At 43.0% G+C, this 16,645-nt stretch overlaps 1 protein-coding gene across 2 annotated transcripts in view; it reads left to right on the top strand.

Moving 5' to 3' along the window:
* tulp4a (TUB like protein 4a) overlaps window positions 1-15,817 on the top strand; it is a 32,060-nt gene extending 16,243 nt beyond the window's left edge. Inside the window, exons 6-15 of one of the 2 annotated variants that reach the window (XM_041959150.1) lie at window positions 445-625; window positions 4,402-4,509; window positions 4,660-4,826; window positions 5,882-6,106; window positions 6,282-6,516; window positions 7,758-7,902; window positions 8,541-8,685; window positions 8,998-9,091; window positions 9,219-12,676; window positions 12,849-15,817. In XM_041959150.1, coding sequence (XP_041815084.1) covers window positions 445-625; window positions 4,402-4,509; window positions 4,660-4,826; window positions 5,882-6,106; window positions 6,282-6,516; window positions 7,758-7,902; window positions 8,541-8,685; window positions 8,998-9,091; window positions 9,219-12,676; window positions 12,849-12,965 — 4,875 coding nt within the window. In that variant the 3' untranslated portion in view covers window positions 12,966-15,817. Of the gene's footprint in view, window positions 1-444; window positions 626-4,401; window positions 4,510-4,659; window positions 4,827-5,881; window positions 6,107-6,281; window positions 6,517-7,757; window positions 7,903-8,513; window positions 8,686-8,997; window positions 9,092-9,218; window positions 12,677-12,848 lie in introns of both variants that reach the window. The other variant, XM_041959148.1, reaches the window with a different exon arrangement.
* The last annotated feature ends 828 nt before the right edge of the window (window positions 15,818-16,645 follow it).

Below are 16,645 nucleotides of genomic sequence, written 5' to 3'. Positions count from 1 at the left end.
AGGTTTTCATTTGCCACTTTTAGTGTGTGAACTTGTCATTCAGAAGGCAGAGACAGGCCCTTAGGGAGATCAGCTGTGAGTGACAGCAAGCATCCTCTGTCTTGAATGTGTTGTGATTTTGTTAGGCTATGTTTTTGCTTTCATGCTGTTAAATTGTCAGCTTGGGTTGGACATCATCAAACTTTCGGTCTGTACATGTGTCTTTGTCTTTGGTCACTGCTTTCATCCCATTTATGTCTATTTCTCTAAGTTGTTTTCCTTGTGATATGCATTTTTTTGGGGCTTTCTTTGCTCTCGATCTGTCATCTCCTTTTCTATTTCTAAGTGTGCCTCCCTTTCCATCTTTGTTCTTCTATCTTTGTGTCCAATTGAAATTCAGTCTTTTTTTCTTCTTCTTCTTCTTCTCCTCCTCCTCCCTAATAACCCTTTCCTGTTACTCTCTAGGTGTTGTTTGGTACTGCAGATGGACAGGTGATAGTGATGGACTGCCATGGGCGCATGCTGGCCCATATTCTGCTGCATGAGTCGGATGGCATTGTCAGCATGTCCTGGAACTATCCCAGTTTCCTGGTGGAGGACAGCAGTGAGAGCGACACAGACTCTGACGACTACTCTCCTCCACAAGGTAAGCTGCTCAGGGTTCGATTTGAATAGAAGGCTCTTCCTGGCTTCTTCAGGCACACAATGAAAGGTGAAACATGTCCAGTGTAGACATGATTTAAGAGTAAAACCTGCTATAGAATTGGCAGTCTATATAGGTTTCCCTAGTAAATAATTGTGCCTATAGGGAGTACAGTCCAGAGGTAGAGTAGTCCAGCTGTTTCATATGTAGGTACCTCTGTGCAGAACAAAGCAGATGTGGGACCATCTGTGAGCTTCTAACTCCTCCCCATCCTTTTACCTCCATCTTTTACTGCTCCATCAATTCTTCCTTGTGCTTTTAGTCCAAAGGGAAAGAGGAAATGATTTTAACTGAAGGCACCAGGTGGGAACACACATTATGGCTGGAAGGTCTGCACTATATTATCAGTAATATTCTCATCCCCTTGGTGTTCTCATGAATATTTTAGAGTCAGGTACAGATGGACATAAACTGTGCCTGGGTCCTCTGTTAAGTCATTAGTTAAATATGCAGATCATATTATCTATGAATGAGATGTAAAAGAGAGAAATAGCAATTGATAAATTAACAAATCATGAAAAGCAATGGATTAGTCCACAAAACATGTTTAGCATGTTTTGACTTGTCTTTGTTTAAATGTCATGCTTGAGATACCTGCTTTGCCCTATTTGGTAGTACATGGAGTAATATACTCCAAATAAAATCACATGTAGCACATTCCTGAATAAAGCACCAAACACCTGTATACTCACTGCCTTTAATAAAGGCTTTGGCAGATCAAGAAACTCGTAAATAATGGTAAAAATAGTCACACCTCCAAACTTATATAATAATAAAAGAAAGGAAAAGGATTTCCATGTATGTTGTGAAACAATAATATCTAATTTTTGCCTAGCTCCATGCACAATTATGACAGTTCTAATCAGGCTGTGTACACTCTGGCGAACAAATCTATATGTGTTGTTTTTTTTACCAAGCCCATTTTACCTGTAGAAACACTGTTCCATTTTGTTTGGAGTTTACTGCAGGTATTAATTGAAGCTCATAAGTGTGATGCTAATCTCAAGGGCAATGTGAAATGTTTAATAAAGCTCCAGAAATGGGAAGGTGATTATTCAACTATTTTCCACTTGCCTGCCAGTGGTAAAGATGGAGAGGGAGAGACGCATTAAAACAAAGGAGTGTGACCAAAAGGAAGGTGGGTGGGGGCCTGCAGTGAAAGATGGAGGGCAGGAGGTGAAGGCGGAGCATAGTGGAAGAGAGCTCTCCTGGCAGTGGGCTGATGTTGCCACGGGACCTCCTGTTTGCTCTTAATGGTGCAGTAGCTGTTGTCGTAACAGCAGCAGCTATCACAGTGTCAGGGTGTGCGTCACTAGACTCCTCATATGCGACACACTTCCAGGGCACAGAAGTGGACAATCACAGCCTGGAACCTAGAAAATGCCTTGTATTGTCTTGAATGAAGATGCAATAAGCATTTCTTTGAAATATCTGAGAACAACACTGGCTGATTGTACAGGGTGGCACAAAAAAAGTCACCTCAGTGGAAATAATTTGTTAATCTATTCTGACTGAATTTTCAGTGGTGCCTTCTGTAAACAAATCCCCCAGGACTCCCCTAGACTAAGTTTAGCAATGTCAGGGATACAGTCCTGGTACTTCAGTGTGATGCCACGGTTGACTGCATGCTATCCTAAGCATTAGGGCCTGTTTTGTCCACAGCAGCCCTCATTAGCCCTCGTTGTCTCCAGCTTGGAGAAAAAAATGGGAAAAGACAGGTGGAACAACTGCAAGATAAACATTTACTTCCCCCTTCAACTGATTGATTTTCAGATCGTCATGATTCCAAATTTTTTAATCCTCCAGTGGTGCAAGTCATGTCAGCTTTTCTAGAATTGGCTTCCTGTGCTGACAGCCTGGTGTATCTGGTGAGTTCACAGTGAAATGCCAATACATGCATGGCCAGTGTGAATCTGGTGCACTGGGACATGAGCAGTAACACAAGGGGGGGTTGCATGTGGTTAGCTTTCCCAACCCTGCAGCTGCTTTCATTGTGTACACTAGCCCACGTAACGGCCTAATTTTTTTTTAGTTCCTATTTTGTCTTTTTGCCTCCTTTTCTCTTGAGCTTACTTAGTACCAGTTGCCAAGTCTGTCTTGGTGAGGGTCTGTCCTCCTCCTGCTGTGCTATTTTTTCCCCTCCCTTCACCGTGGGCCAAGTGGTTAAGATTAAAAGTGCTTGCCTTAGCTGGAACACTGATTATGCTTTAACTCACTAATTAAACCAGTCAATAGTAATTGATTGGCCCCGATAGAAATTATCTCTCAAGTCGACAACCTGACCGAGACAACAGGCCACCTCTTCCTCTGCCTGCCAGACCTCTGTCATGATATATGATGATGACCCATTATCACCGCACTGCACAGCACAACACACATCTTTTACAGCAGCGTCATATATCTGATTTAATGCAACACCCAAGACTTTCGTGATCCCATGCCGGGGAAATATAGTTCATACAGACAGCAAGAATAAAAAAGGATACATAGAAAGAGAAACAAATTAAGAATAAAAAGGGATACAAAATAAAATCTGACTATTCGTATATGTACATTATATAGAAAAAAATAATAATTATATTGAACTGGTTACTATAAGGAAGTAGTACCTGTTTTGGGCTGAGAGTCAAAGGCAGTGGTGGATATTTAATTTGTGTTGGTATTTGGGTCATCGCAGGACTGTGTGAAAGGACAGGCTCTAGGATGGGTTAATGGAAAGGTATGGGTAGTTGTCTGAAGGTGTTTTATTTATAGCAGTTTATCTAAGAATACCACTTATTTGCAGCTACAAATGTGGCAGTGAGATGTGCTGAGTGTGTGTCAGGGCAATTGTGTATTCTTGTGAATATAATACATGGAAACTGAAAATGAATTACAGCTGCCAAGGATGTGGAACTGTCCGTGCCTCTCTCATAAGAGCCCCCGACTACCTCTACAGTAAACATGGACAGCCTCACAAATAAACATGCATACCCACACAGTCTTTTGTGGCCCTCTCTAGAGATCCAGGTCTCGGGATTAACAGTCTCATCCTCTGTAGGTTGCCAGTGTGTAACCTCATTTATGGCTGAAACTGACAGTTATTTTCATTGTTAATTTATCTGCAGATTATTTTGTCCATTAATTATTTGGTCTGTAAAATGTCAGGAAAAAAGCTCATCACAATTTTCTTCAGCCCAAAGTGATATCGTTTGCTTCTTTTGACCAACCAGTTTACAGAAACCTAGAGATACTCAGTTTACCATCACGTGAGACAAAGAAAAGGAGCAAATCCTCACAGTAGCGAAGATGGAACTCAGCCATGTTTGTTTTTTGTTTGTTTGTTGTTTTTTTTTTTGCTTGAAAAAAAGAATAAATTCCTTTTTAAAATAGTTACTTATAATTTCAGCCTGACCTTATTTCATATCAGGCTAGGTCTTGTCTGCAATAAGACTTACGTTCTACATTTTGCACTATGAAGTTAAACCCCCAGATAACATTAATGTAGAATTACATATTATTATATTCAGTGCACAGGTGTGTTTAATTTTAACCGTAGTCCTTAATTGATGGACATCCAGTACCCATCAGTTCCAAATTACTTAAGTGTAAAAACATGCAAGTCACAGTTTTGTTCGTAGATGAACAGTTTGCAGTTGACACATCAACTTTAAACTGTCTCTCACCTCATTGTGTTGCTCTCACCTTGCCTGTTTGTGTTGCGCTTTGTCTCTTCTCAGTGCACAGCCAGAAACCACTGCTGACAGTCAGCTTCACCTCCGGAGACATCAGCCTGATGAACAACTATGATGACCTCTCTCCCACCCTGATCCGCACCGGTCTGAAAGGTGTGTGGGTGTCTAAATGCATGTTCCAGCAGCTTTGTTTCTTTGTTTCATTGCTTCTCTCGTTTACTTGTTCATAGCTATTTACACATTGTGTGAAGGAAGTTTGTGTGTAACATTATGGTTACATTTCTTCTGCGACTTGTGCTGAAGATGTGGTGGTCCAGTGGTGCTCACAGGGGGACCTCCTAGCAGTGGCAGGGATGGAGAGGACCCTTCTCTTGCCCGATCCCTCCTGTCCTCCCCCCACCAGGAACGCTATTGTCAAGTTCTACAACGTTCGGGGTGAACACATCTACACACTGGACACACCAGCACAGGTGATCAGCTTTAACAGCATCACACCTGGCTAATGAGTAGTCGAGGAACAGTGCTCAGATTACTTATTTCAAGACAGGAATTACACCACAGCCAGTGCCATGAATGCCCCGGGATGTGGCCGTGATGCCACTTTTACCACGTCGCCAGTTTGGCATTCCTTTGTCTTGAAGTGGCCGTTGTGCCCTTAACGGAAAGTTGCAGATTTCGTCATTCAAAACCACATTCGACGCAGGAAATAACCAGTGTCTTCGTCATCACACTAGACATTGCCAGTAGCCTAAGATGTCCCTTCTCCGTAAACATTTACAGCTAACCCACTAGCTAACAATTAATGCATTTTCGCTAATTTCGGTACTCATTGAATTTACAGTGTTAATGAGTCTGTGTTTAATTCAGTGTGTATCTGACCAACCAGCCCGTATTTTACTGAGAAAGATGAGATTTTTGAAATTGTTCGCCTTTTATTCCCACGGTTGTCTGTCACTAATAGCACAGCTAATACCGTAGCTAACCAATGGAGGTGGGGTAGGAAGTTGAGGCCACATTCTGTGAAGTTTTTAGATCTTCTTTTATCTCCCTTTTATAAGTAACATTAACATTTAATCACCCAGAAACCGCTAATATTTCTCTGTATACTAACTGACCTCCTCCTTTTGTCAGCTGCTGTGTTTCTGCAGTGTGTCTAGTGACAAGAGGAGACTATTAGTCTCGCCTTTAGCATATATTGATAAAGTGAAGTTACTAATATAAAATATTGTTTAGAGTTAAGAAACTTCACTGTTGTAAACAACACCGCTGTAAGTTCATTTAACCCAGATTTCACATTTGGGCGGTTTGGATTTTTTTTTAAATAGCCAACCATCAGTTGATTGTACGTCCAATAAAATTATATATATATGAATTACTGTAAGATATGGCTGTGATAAAATTATTTCTCAACAGTCGGAAACCTTAACATTTATCATTCATGCTGTCCATAAAGCTTTTGAAAGGAGTGCAGTATGTAGTAAATGTAACAAAACCTTTCCTATGTGTCTCCTCCATCACCCTGCAGCGCCCCATCACTACGCTGTGCTGGGGTCACCGGGACTCCCGTCTGTTCTTGGCCTGTGGCCCGGCGCTCTACGTTGTGCGAGTGGAGCACCGTGTTGCCAGCCTGCAGCTACTCTGCCAGCAGGGCATCGCCACAGCAGTCAAGGAGGAAAAAGATGTTGCCAAGCTCACCATGCCTTCCCGCCTCTGTTCTTATGTCACTACTGCTTTCGCCCCCACCATCAAGGTAACACAGAGCAGGAGGTGCTGAGACAGCAGCTCATAATTTGACTGGGATTAGCCTGGACAAAATGTATCTTAGCATAGCACACTTTAATGGCAATACACTTCAAATAAAGTTGATATGGTAGCAGTGACATGAGTTTTTTAACTACACTGCAACCACATCTTTTCTGTTTCAGCCCCCCATCCCAGATCCCAACAACATGCGCGATTTTGTGAGTTACCCAACAGCTGGAAACGAACGTCTGCACTGTACCATGAAGCGTACGGAGGATAACCCCGAGGTTGGGGGGCCCTGCTACACTCTGTACCTGGAGTACCTAGGAGGTCTGGTGCCGATCCTCAAAGGCAGACGAATAAGTAAACTGCGTCCAGAGTTTGTCATTATGGACCCCAAGACAGATGGGAAAACAGGTAACACTGAGCTTCCTCACTACTGAAAACCTAACAAAACACAGTAACCTAAAAAAATAATGTTTCCTTATTAGATTGTATGGTCCAAACAGTAAGACCTGGAACATTAAAGTCAGCTGTTTAACATAAACACATTTATATATGCAGTAGGTGCTTCTAAATATAAGATATTAAAATTGAGCTCTGCATTTAAATACATTTTTAAGGAGAGTATGTGAAAACTTACTGACTTTTGCCATTCTTTCCATTTAACTGGTTGACTGTTTCATAACAGTAAAGTATATCAGAGTTCATTATTGTCATGCCCTTGTTTAACAAGCTGTTACTGCCCTCTGTGTAACTGACCTGGATTTGGATGGCTGTTCAAGAACAAAAATGTGTTTTCTTTGTTTTTGGTAATACCAATATGACTATGTTTTAATCTGAACATTCATGTTTGACTGTTTGTAAAGATTCAAATAGAACTCCTAAATATATTCCCCCCAGACATATGTGCCCGCTCCAGTACGTTTCCAGTTATTTCAGTTTCTTGACACTCAGAGTGAATATGTTTTAGTCACATAGGGCAGACTGGGCCCATGTTAATTAAAAGCTGCTTAATGGGGGCTCTGATGGCCCCTGGGTTCCTCATAAATCAACCTGCACACTCCCCCCTCAGTGATAAATGAAGCCAGCCATGAAATGGTTCCAGCCCATTCACACTTTAATGTCCATCAAATAAATTAGCTTGACCTAAACTGGAGCAGCAGAGTTCACAGTCTTTTTCATCATTCACATGGAGATGTGAATGATGAAAAACACTTGAAACCACTGAAACAATGGTTTAGACCAAAGGTGTCTAAATGTTTATCTGCAGAAATGGTGGAACATTGTTGCTGCCATCATTTTTGTAAAAAAAAAAAAATCTGAAGGTTTATGCCTCTAGGTGGTTAAAAGTAGATTTCCTCCAATGCCAACTTAATGTAATAATTTGTGGACCATCTCATACTCCTCCTTGATTTAGTCCACAAGGTTACACACTTTGAAAGAGCAAAGTGAATTATGGTACCTAACATATGTATGTTATTTTTAATGTGAAGTTGGTAGAGGTTTGCTGCCACGTTGTAAATTAGAGAAGTAATAACACCAAATATTAGCTTAGCGTGTTTAGTAAAGTTGATCTTGACAATTACACATTTACAATCTGTTAACTCAAAATTGACTCCATTATTTCCATTCTCCATCTTATTTTCTCTCCTCAGATGAGATATATGGCAACAGCCTGATATCTGCCATGATTGACAGCTGCAACTGCTCAGACTCCAGTGACATTGAGCTGAGTGACGACTGGGTTGGCAAGAAATCTCCAAAGATATCCAGGGGCAGCAAATCCCCCAAACTGCCCAGGTAACCACACATCTGACCTATGCACTGCAGCATGACGCCTCTAACTAATATTTCCTGCGTTGTTTGTGACACTTTGTTCTTGACCCATCAGCAGTCAACAGTCCATGTGAAATGGAGATAGTTTGGTTTGTATAATTGATCAGTTTGAATCACAATTTCTTTTTTTGGCCAATTTACATTGATTTTTAAACATTTAATGTCCAACATGAGTCCTGGTTATTCAGCCCTGGTTTAGATGCTTCTGTGACAGCAGAGAACCAAAGGATGTGTTCGGATGTCTTCGATTGTTGTCACTCCATCCTCTAACAGCATGAAATTATAAAATTAATCTTTCAATAACTTCTATTAATCGTTTTATTGTTGATAATTATTTATATTTCCACCAGATACGCTGCAGTACCAGAATTTACTCCTTGGTTTGAGTTGATTGTATACTGTACCTTGGCGATTAATTTTGTAGTTAGTGTGGCATCCCTGCAAATATTAAAATCTTTAACCTTCCTACCTATATTAACCCTTTGCAATTGCATTAATTTGAATGAAATGTTCTGCCTTGTTTTTTGGTTTGCTGCATGCCTAAACCTTTTTTTTATTTGCTACCTTCTCTGTAGAGACTTAGTTTGTCCCTTTACCAACAGGATCAACATTGATCCCAGAAAATCACCCAAACTGTCTCGTGCCACACAAGAGATCTCCAGGTCACCACGATTACCTATACGGAAACCCTCGATTGGATCACCCAGTCTAACACGGAGGGAATTTCCTCTAGATGACATTACTCAGGTAAAAGTCAAATTATTTGAGCAAAATTCATTGTTTTCCCCTGGATCAGTGGTGTGTATTAAAAATCATTACATCAAACACACTTAGCAGAGTTGGATGGTTCATTAGGTAGCCTGCGAGGGATCACAGCACAATTTTGCTACACTGTTGTCACCTATGGACTAATCAGGTCATTTGTGTGAACAGGAGTGGTGGCAGTGTTTTGTTTGATGATAAGCTCGCACATTTCACTTTTATGAATATGTTCATTCTGTAGAATCTTTGTATGTTTTCATAGAAATTAATATGATTTTCTTTGCTCCTGTCTTGCAGCAAAATTACCTTGCTCAGGTCACATCCAATATTTGGGGAACAAAGTTCAAGATTGTGGGGCTGGCCACATTCTTGCCGACCAATCTTGGTGCAGGTAACAAATCAACAACTTTGCCTTCAGCATTTAGCTCTGAATTCCTGACATTTATTTTAATTAGTCCCATTTCTCAATTGCCTTTATTTTCTTTTTTCTTTCTCTTACCCTGTCCTTCTCCCCATAGTCATCTATAAGACAAGCCTCCTCCATCTGCAGCCTAGACAGATGACCATCTACCTGCCAGAGGTGCGTAAGATCTCCATGGACTACATCAATCTGCCCGTCTTCAGCCCCAACGTCTTCAGTGAAGATGAAGATGACCTCCCTGTTACAGGCCCTGCTGGTGGTGCCGACGACAACCCGCCCTGCACTGTCAACATCCCTATTGCCCCCATCCATAGTCCTGCCCAGGCCATGTCCCCTGCCCAAAGCATTGGTCTGGTCCAGTCACTCTTAGCTAATCAAAATGTTCAGCTGGATGTCCTAACGAATCCCACAGCAAACCCTGCTGGGGCTGCTGCCAGTGGGTCAGACCAAAGCCAGGACACCATCCTGACAGCCCAATACACAGTTCCCAACAGGTACTCTAGTCCTGGTCAGGTTATCTTTGGGGGACTGGAAATGGGTCGCCTAATGGTGGGACCTCCACCTTCTCATCATCCCTCACAACAACAGCAACAACAGCCAAGTCACCATCAACAACAGCAGCAGCACCACCACCAACAACAACAGCTACAACATCACCAACAAATTCAGCACCACCAACAGCAGCTTCAGCAGCAGCAGCAGCAGCAGCAACTCCAGCAGCAGCAGATGCTCCAGCACCAACACTTGCAACAGCAACAGCAGCTTCAGCAACAGCACATTCAGCAGCAGCTCCAACATTTACAGCAGCAGCAGCTCCAACATTTACAGCAGCAGCAGCAGCAGCAGCAGCAGCTCCAACAGCACATACAGCAACAGCAACAACTACAACAGCAGCACCAACAAATTCAGCATCAGATGCAACAGCAGCAGCAAATGCACCATCAACAGCAATCGCAGCAGCAGCATCAGATGCAGCAACAGCAGCACCACCATCAACTTCAGCAGCAGCTCCAAATTCAAATTCCTGTTCCCTCTATGTCATCAGGTCAGCCTTCAGGTACAGCTGTGCACCAGCTCCAGTCAGGAGCACTGCAGATACAGATCCCTCATCCACCTGCTGATTTAGTAGTTGAGAGAGCAACGGGCGGTGAACAGGAGCACCTACTGAAAATCAAAACCACTCGGTCAACTCCACAGCTGGCCGAGGGTGATACAGTGGTGTTCAGTGCCCCTCTAGAGCTCAGCAAGATGAACCCCCCGCCACCCTACCCTGGGACAGTTGCTGCTGCTGTGGCTGCTGCAGCAGCAGCAGCTGCCGCCTCGGCATCAACATCTGCTGCGACCTCCAATGCTGCATCTGGAGCTGCAGGCGGCACCAGTGGGACACCTCCTCCTGGTGACCTTTGTATGAAGAAGGGAGACTTCCCACTTTATCCTTCAGGTCAGCAACAAGCGCAGTACCCCACACCACTGGGATATGAGAGGATAACAACATTTGACAGCAGTGGGAATGTGGAGGAAGTGTGTCGTCCTCGAACACGCCTTGTCTGCAATCAGAATGTCTACACACTCCAGGGACCTGGCAGCTCTGCAACTCTCAGGGTCACCTCCTCATCCTCGTCCTCAGCTGACAAGAAGATACAGCTGCCCTACACCTCTGCCACTCTCAACAGACTCACAGCACCTCGTTATTCCATACCCAGCGGAGATCCACCCCCATACCCTGACCCAGCCAATCAGAACAGTGCTGTTGGTAGGAACCCTGGACAGCGGCTCGACAGCAGTCTGATCCATGCCACTCTCAGGAGGAACAGCCGAGAGGCCGCTCTCAAAGTTTCCCAGATGCTGGAACCACCCAGACCACTGCCTCCTAAGGCTAAAAACAGTAGTGCACTAGCAGCGTCATTCCAGCAGAGGGTGCCAACAGCCTTATACACCTGCAGTCAGTGTAGCAGTGGATCCAGTGTTGGAGGCACTGCCGCAGGGAGTGCGAATGGAATAGCAGGAGGAACTATTATCAGACAGGATTTCCCTCCAGGGAATGGGGCACCACACAGCACAGTTATCGTTCACTCCAACAGCGCTACTCCTTTGGCCTCCCAGTCCTCTTACAGCCTGCTGAGCTCTCTTGAAGGATCTGGGACTGCAACAGGAGGAGGAAGTAATAGAGACAGGGCTGATTATGTTAATTCAGCATTTACTGAGGATGAAACACTGAACCACTCAATGAGGCATCTGGCACTAGGAGGAAATGATGCATCAGGGCTGGTTGTCAAACGCCCACCTCCCTATCAGTGGGACCCAGCTGCCACAGAGGAGGTGTGGGTTCCTCAGGAACGGACAGCAACGCTGAATCCCAATGCCCCCCCTGGATCCCACAAACCACCCCCACTTATTCTTAGCCCAGCTCAGCACTTGGATGTGTCCAGGCTGCCTTTTGTCCTTTCTCCAAAGTCCCCCACCAGCCCCAGTGCTGCATCATTTCAAGCTGCTGCAGCAGCTGCAGGCTACCAAATATCTCTTCAGTATCCTCCAGCAACAGCATATTCTGGAGCCCAGCTCCAGCCAATCCCAGGGTCACCACGCCCCTGCTCCTCCCCAAAGGAGGTGGTGGCACCAGTACCCTTCTCACAGCAGGATGCAACTCTTGTCTTACCACCAGGTTATCCTGCAAACCTGGCAAACTTAGCCTGCTGCCCTCTTCCACCCATGTACCCAGGAGGAAGTGCTTGTGCTGGGCTTCCCATTCCCCCCATTGCCCTTCACACTCCTTGGGGTACGTATAACTCTTGCCCGCCTATGCCCAGTCCTGCAGTGCCACTACCACCCAAAGCCTCCCACATGGCAGTAGACAAAAATGTTCTCTCGCCTCCTCCACCTCCTCCACCACCCCCTCCGCCACCACCAGCAGAATTGCAGAGCCATGGAGGACTACAAGAAGCAATGGCAGAGGCTGGGGAAGGTTTTCAGGAGGTGCTCTCCTTGACAGAGAGCCCTGTGCCACAGCGGTCTGAGAAGTTCAGCAAGAAGAACCGCAAGCGGGTGGAAGGGCGGGCTGAGGAGGCCAATGTGCCACCAATTGCTGAGGGGAGCAAGTCGAAAAAAGAGGGCAGAGCTTTAGGTGATTTCAACTCACTCATCTCCAGCCCTCGGCTGGGAGGAAGGGACAAGAAAAAGCTGAAGGGTCAGAAAGAGCAGCAGTTGAAGGCCAAGAAGCTGAGTAAGGCCACTGCCAATAGTGAGTTCCAAGACAGTTCAGAAAGTGAGCCAGAGCTGTTCATCAGCGGGGATGAGCTGCTAAATCAGTGCCAGAGTGGTAAGAAGGGCTGGAAGAGTAAAAGGAACCTGCGGGCTGCCAGTGAGCTGGACGAGATCAAGTGTCGAAAGGCCAACGAGAAGGAGGACCGAGGGCTGGGCAGTCAGGGGTTTGTGTATGTCATGGCCAACAAGCAGCCACTATGGAATGAAGCTACGCAGGTCTACCAGCTGGACTTTGGTGGTCGGGTCACACAGGAGTCTGCCAAGAACTTTCAAATTGAACTGGAGGGCAGACAGGTAAGAGAGTTGTAGTTCAAGAAACACTCACTACATGTTATCCTCAAACTTAAATGATCACTACAGTATTCAAGTATTATTGATTTGAAATACAGTCTGCACAAGGAGATGATGTTCATCATAGTGCCTTCTTTGCCTGTAGTCTGTATTAACTTTTTTTGCTTTTCTGCAGGTGATGCAGTTTGGCAGGATCGATGGCAATGCCTACATCCTGGACTTTCAGTATCCCTTCTCTGCTGTGCAGGCCTTTGCAGTGGCTTTAGCCAATGTTACCCAACGCCTCAAATGAGATGACCCCCTCCCTACTTACCCTGAGTTAAATCTGGGATTTAAATGCAATCTGTTGATGGGGTACAGTTGTTTCATTTGAGATTAATAAACTTTGATTTTGGAGAGAAGACTAAAATCAGCCCTGGTCGTACAGAGAGAGATATACAATCATGCTGCACTACACAATGCTGCCACTAGAATTGGTGCAATAAGCATTGGCTGCATTTGCCAAGGATGCCCTCAGATTTGCTCTGTTTGGCAGGCAGTCAGTTGCACCTTGCAATTCATGTAGGGCCAAAGAGCTGAGCTTTGGTAATCATCATGCAAATAAATGCTGCTTTAGCTAGAAGAAGCTTCTAGAAATGGTAACCGATTGGTTAAGTGAGAGAAGAGGAATTGTCAAGGTGCAGTTTTCAAAAGAAGCAGCAGTAATACTTGAAAACCACCTCTGGGGATCAAAGTATTTTTTTCCCAGAGCGCACAGGTACTACTGGGCACTGAAATCCATTGCTGTACAAATCTTCAGTGAAACAGTTACCACTTTATTATACTGCTTTTGCTTTTAGGGTTTTATTAAATGACTAAACTTGGTGGAGGGTAGGAGGGTCTTTTTATTTTTGCTCTCTGCCATTCCTTTTGTTACTATCTCAGTCTGTCTCGGCTGGAATTGAGGCTTAGATATATATGCATCATTTAGGAGCACTACTAAGAGTTCACACTTTTCACTGTTGTGAAAGGTGTGTCACTGTTTAAAAACTTGGGATTGTCGAGGAGTGAATATAGATGAGATGAACTGCAGTCTTTTCCACATGGTTTCCTGGGACTTTGAAGAAGAAGAAATGTTATCCTGCTACATGGATTAATTTATATGTAATTTTTGTTGTTTATCTATTCAGATATGAATTTTAACATTATTGTCATTGTTTGTGATATACAATCTTCATACCCTATCAACATGGTTTTATACTTACCTGCTTTATTTGGGAGACTGATGGCTGAATTTGAGTTTTGCTGTGTAGTCTGGAGTAATTCAGGTGGGAGGGGCGCACAGAATAGCTTTGACTGACATATCCTGTACTTAGTGAAATATCTTACATATGGTGACATGGGCGCCAAGAAGTCGCTAAAGCCTGGATTAAAGACCTCTGGCATGAAGTGATTTGTCACCTGCTGTCACTTCTGTGAAGTGAGTGTGTAGTTTGGGGAGGGTAGAGGGGGGTGTCCCTGCTCTATAAGACCACACTAAACATGTAAGCAAGGTACAGGAAATATTTTTGTATATTTCACCTATGTCATTTCATACTCTCTTCAGAAGTCATGTAAATACATATCAGTCATATGTAAATGTTTTAAAGAGACTTGGGTGATTTTGACAGATGTCTGTTTACACCTGTCTCCACTGTGTTTTAAGTATTTTTCAGGTGTGGAGCAAAGCTGTAGTACTGTTTAACTCAACAGCTACAACCACAAAAAAAAAAAAGTTAACAGTTAAGCTGAAATCATTGTCACTGAACCTCTGAAGTCAGAACTCCAATGAAGGATGAAGCTATTGAAAGCTGTTTGTTTAGTAAGCTGACACTGAAATCTGAAAAGCTGTTTTTTTTTCTTTCAGGCAATTGAGCTTGTGTTCATGTTGAACTAAGGGCACAGAGCAGGGCCAGCTGGTAGGAGTGTGGGACGCAGTAAATCATAGGCACATTGCAAATAACTGCAATAGGCTTTATTTGTATAAGATGATAGCAAAAAAGGGCAGTGATATTTAGGCTTAATACCATTAGGTCACCTCTAACATTTGTGCCAAAATATGCATTTGCTAAAATTTATTGTAAAAAAAAAAAAAAAAAGTGGGCCTAGAGGGAAGTGTAACTTAATTTACCTGACCAGCTTTGTTTTGGTCTCTGAATTGATGAGATTGTTTCAGACTGTAGTGTGATCTTTCCAAATCACAAAGAGATGCATGTGTGTCAGAGTGGGGTTGTAGGGAAGGGGATTGAAAAAGCATTTCAAAAAAGGCTCCTCTGAACGTAAAAAATGAAAAGAACATGAGCATGTCATGATGAAAATATCCATCTTTTTGTGTTAGTTGTGCAATATTTTCTTAGGGGGGAGAAAAATCCTTTGTCATCACTTTTGACCACAGTTTGATACCGTTCTTTTAGTTCAGCATCGCAGTTGCTGGTCTGTACATTTTATTTATGAGATTATTTCCTTAAGGAGATATAGTATCTATACATACTGTATATTGTGGAGTTTTCTTAACATTTCTTTGTGTTGATAAAAATTTGTTACAAGTATAGCCCAAATTGTGAGATGGGAAGGTGGGGTTGGGTCGGGAGGGTTGGGAACAGGCAAATTTTCTGTGTTCTGTGAAGTTTGCATTGGATGGAAAAGATGTGAATGAGTAAGTGCCCAGTTTAGTGTAGTTGGTAGACTAGTTATGTAGAGTGCAACTGTCAAGTCAAGGTGTGTCTGTATTCAACTGTGCAGTCTACCAATCCCATCAGTGTTAAATCTATTACCTTTAAACGTGTGTGGCCATGGCTTCTTACACATACACACATCGTTCACACAAGTTCACAAGTGTAAGCCACCACGTTCAAGTTCAGAATTGCCTATGGACTTAGGTTAAGGACTCACTTCAAACTGATTTCATGAGATGACCTGTTGTAGATATTGTAGGATTTGGCTTTTCTTTAGAAAAGATATGTGCTTTGTATTTGTAGATGTAGACTTAAATGACAAAAACACTTGAAAAGAATCAGAGTCTGATTTGGTGACTGAACGTTTATAGTGAATGGATAGTAAGGCATGCCATGTAAATTATTTTATAATTGTATATGTCACGCATCTTTTGAATAAAATGTCATTGTTTCAGAAAACAAAAGTCTGCATCTTGTCTCCTAAATATAACTGTATTATTGTTGAATTCAGATGTGGCATTGTTCAAATCTAGCCAGCTATTGGACTAGAGTTTACACAAGGTGGCTTTAAGGTCCCAAGCAAACATGTCGACTTGCCATAGAAGGAAAAGCACAGGTGGAACTAATACTTTATACCATGCATGTTTAAACTATTCTATAAAGGGTGGTGTGGCTGCAGTTTTTTGTTCTGCAAACATACCTGTTTTAAACAATGGCCCAGTTCCTCACAGACTCGACTGACAAGTATGGCTCAATTTGGGATCCTCCACACTGCAACTAGATTAATTTTGGTTTAGGTATTCAGAAAATGCCTTTAAATCCTGAATATGTGGGTTGAGTTAGGACCACTCTACAGGAACAGCTTTGTTCTTGCTGCTGTTTCTCTTTTAAATAGGAGGTCTGTCCTATTTTAACGTGGTCTTAACTTGCTTACTTATTTATTTACTTTTTTACTTGTTATTGTTTTACTGTCCCTTGTATCATGCTATTGACTTTTATTGATTTAATTTATTTATTTTAGTCTTTTAACCATGATCAGTGAGCTGCTGGGAGTACCTGTTAATGTCTGCTGTTAATCTGTCTTCCGTATGTGTCCTGTGTTTTTAAATGTTGTGCATAATGTTTGAGATGCCCTCTCCAGACTGCAAAACAAATCTACCTACGGTTATCAATAAAGTTACCTTGAACCTTGAACCTTGTTAAAGGCAAAAGAGCGTTTGTACGTTGAAGGCTAACATACAAGGCAAATCCGTCTGCGGAGCCAAAAACCCATCATACT

Source organism: Chelmon rostratus, chromosome 18 (genome assembly GCF_017976325.1).
Source record: "Chelmon rostratus isolate fCheRos1 chromosome 18, fCheRos1.pri, whole genome shotgun sequence".
Taxonomy (NCBI): domain Eukaryota; kingdom Metazoa; phylum Chordata; class Actinopteri; order Chaetodontiformes; family Chaetodontidae; genus Chelmon; species Chelmon rostratus.
Note: the sequence above shows the minus strand (reverse complement) of the source record. Positions and strands in the feature narration are given on the sequence as shown.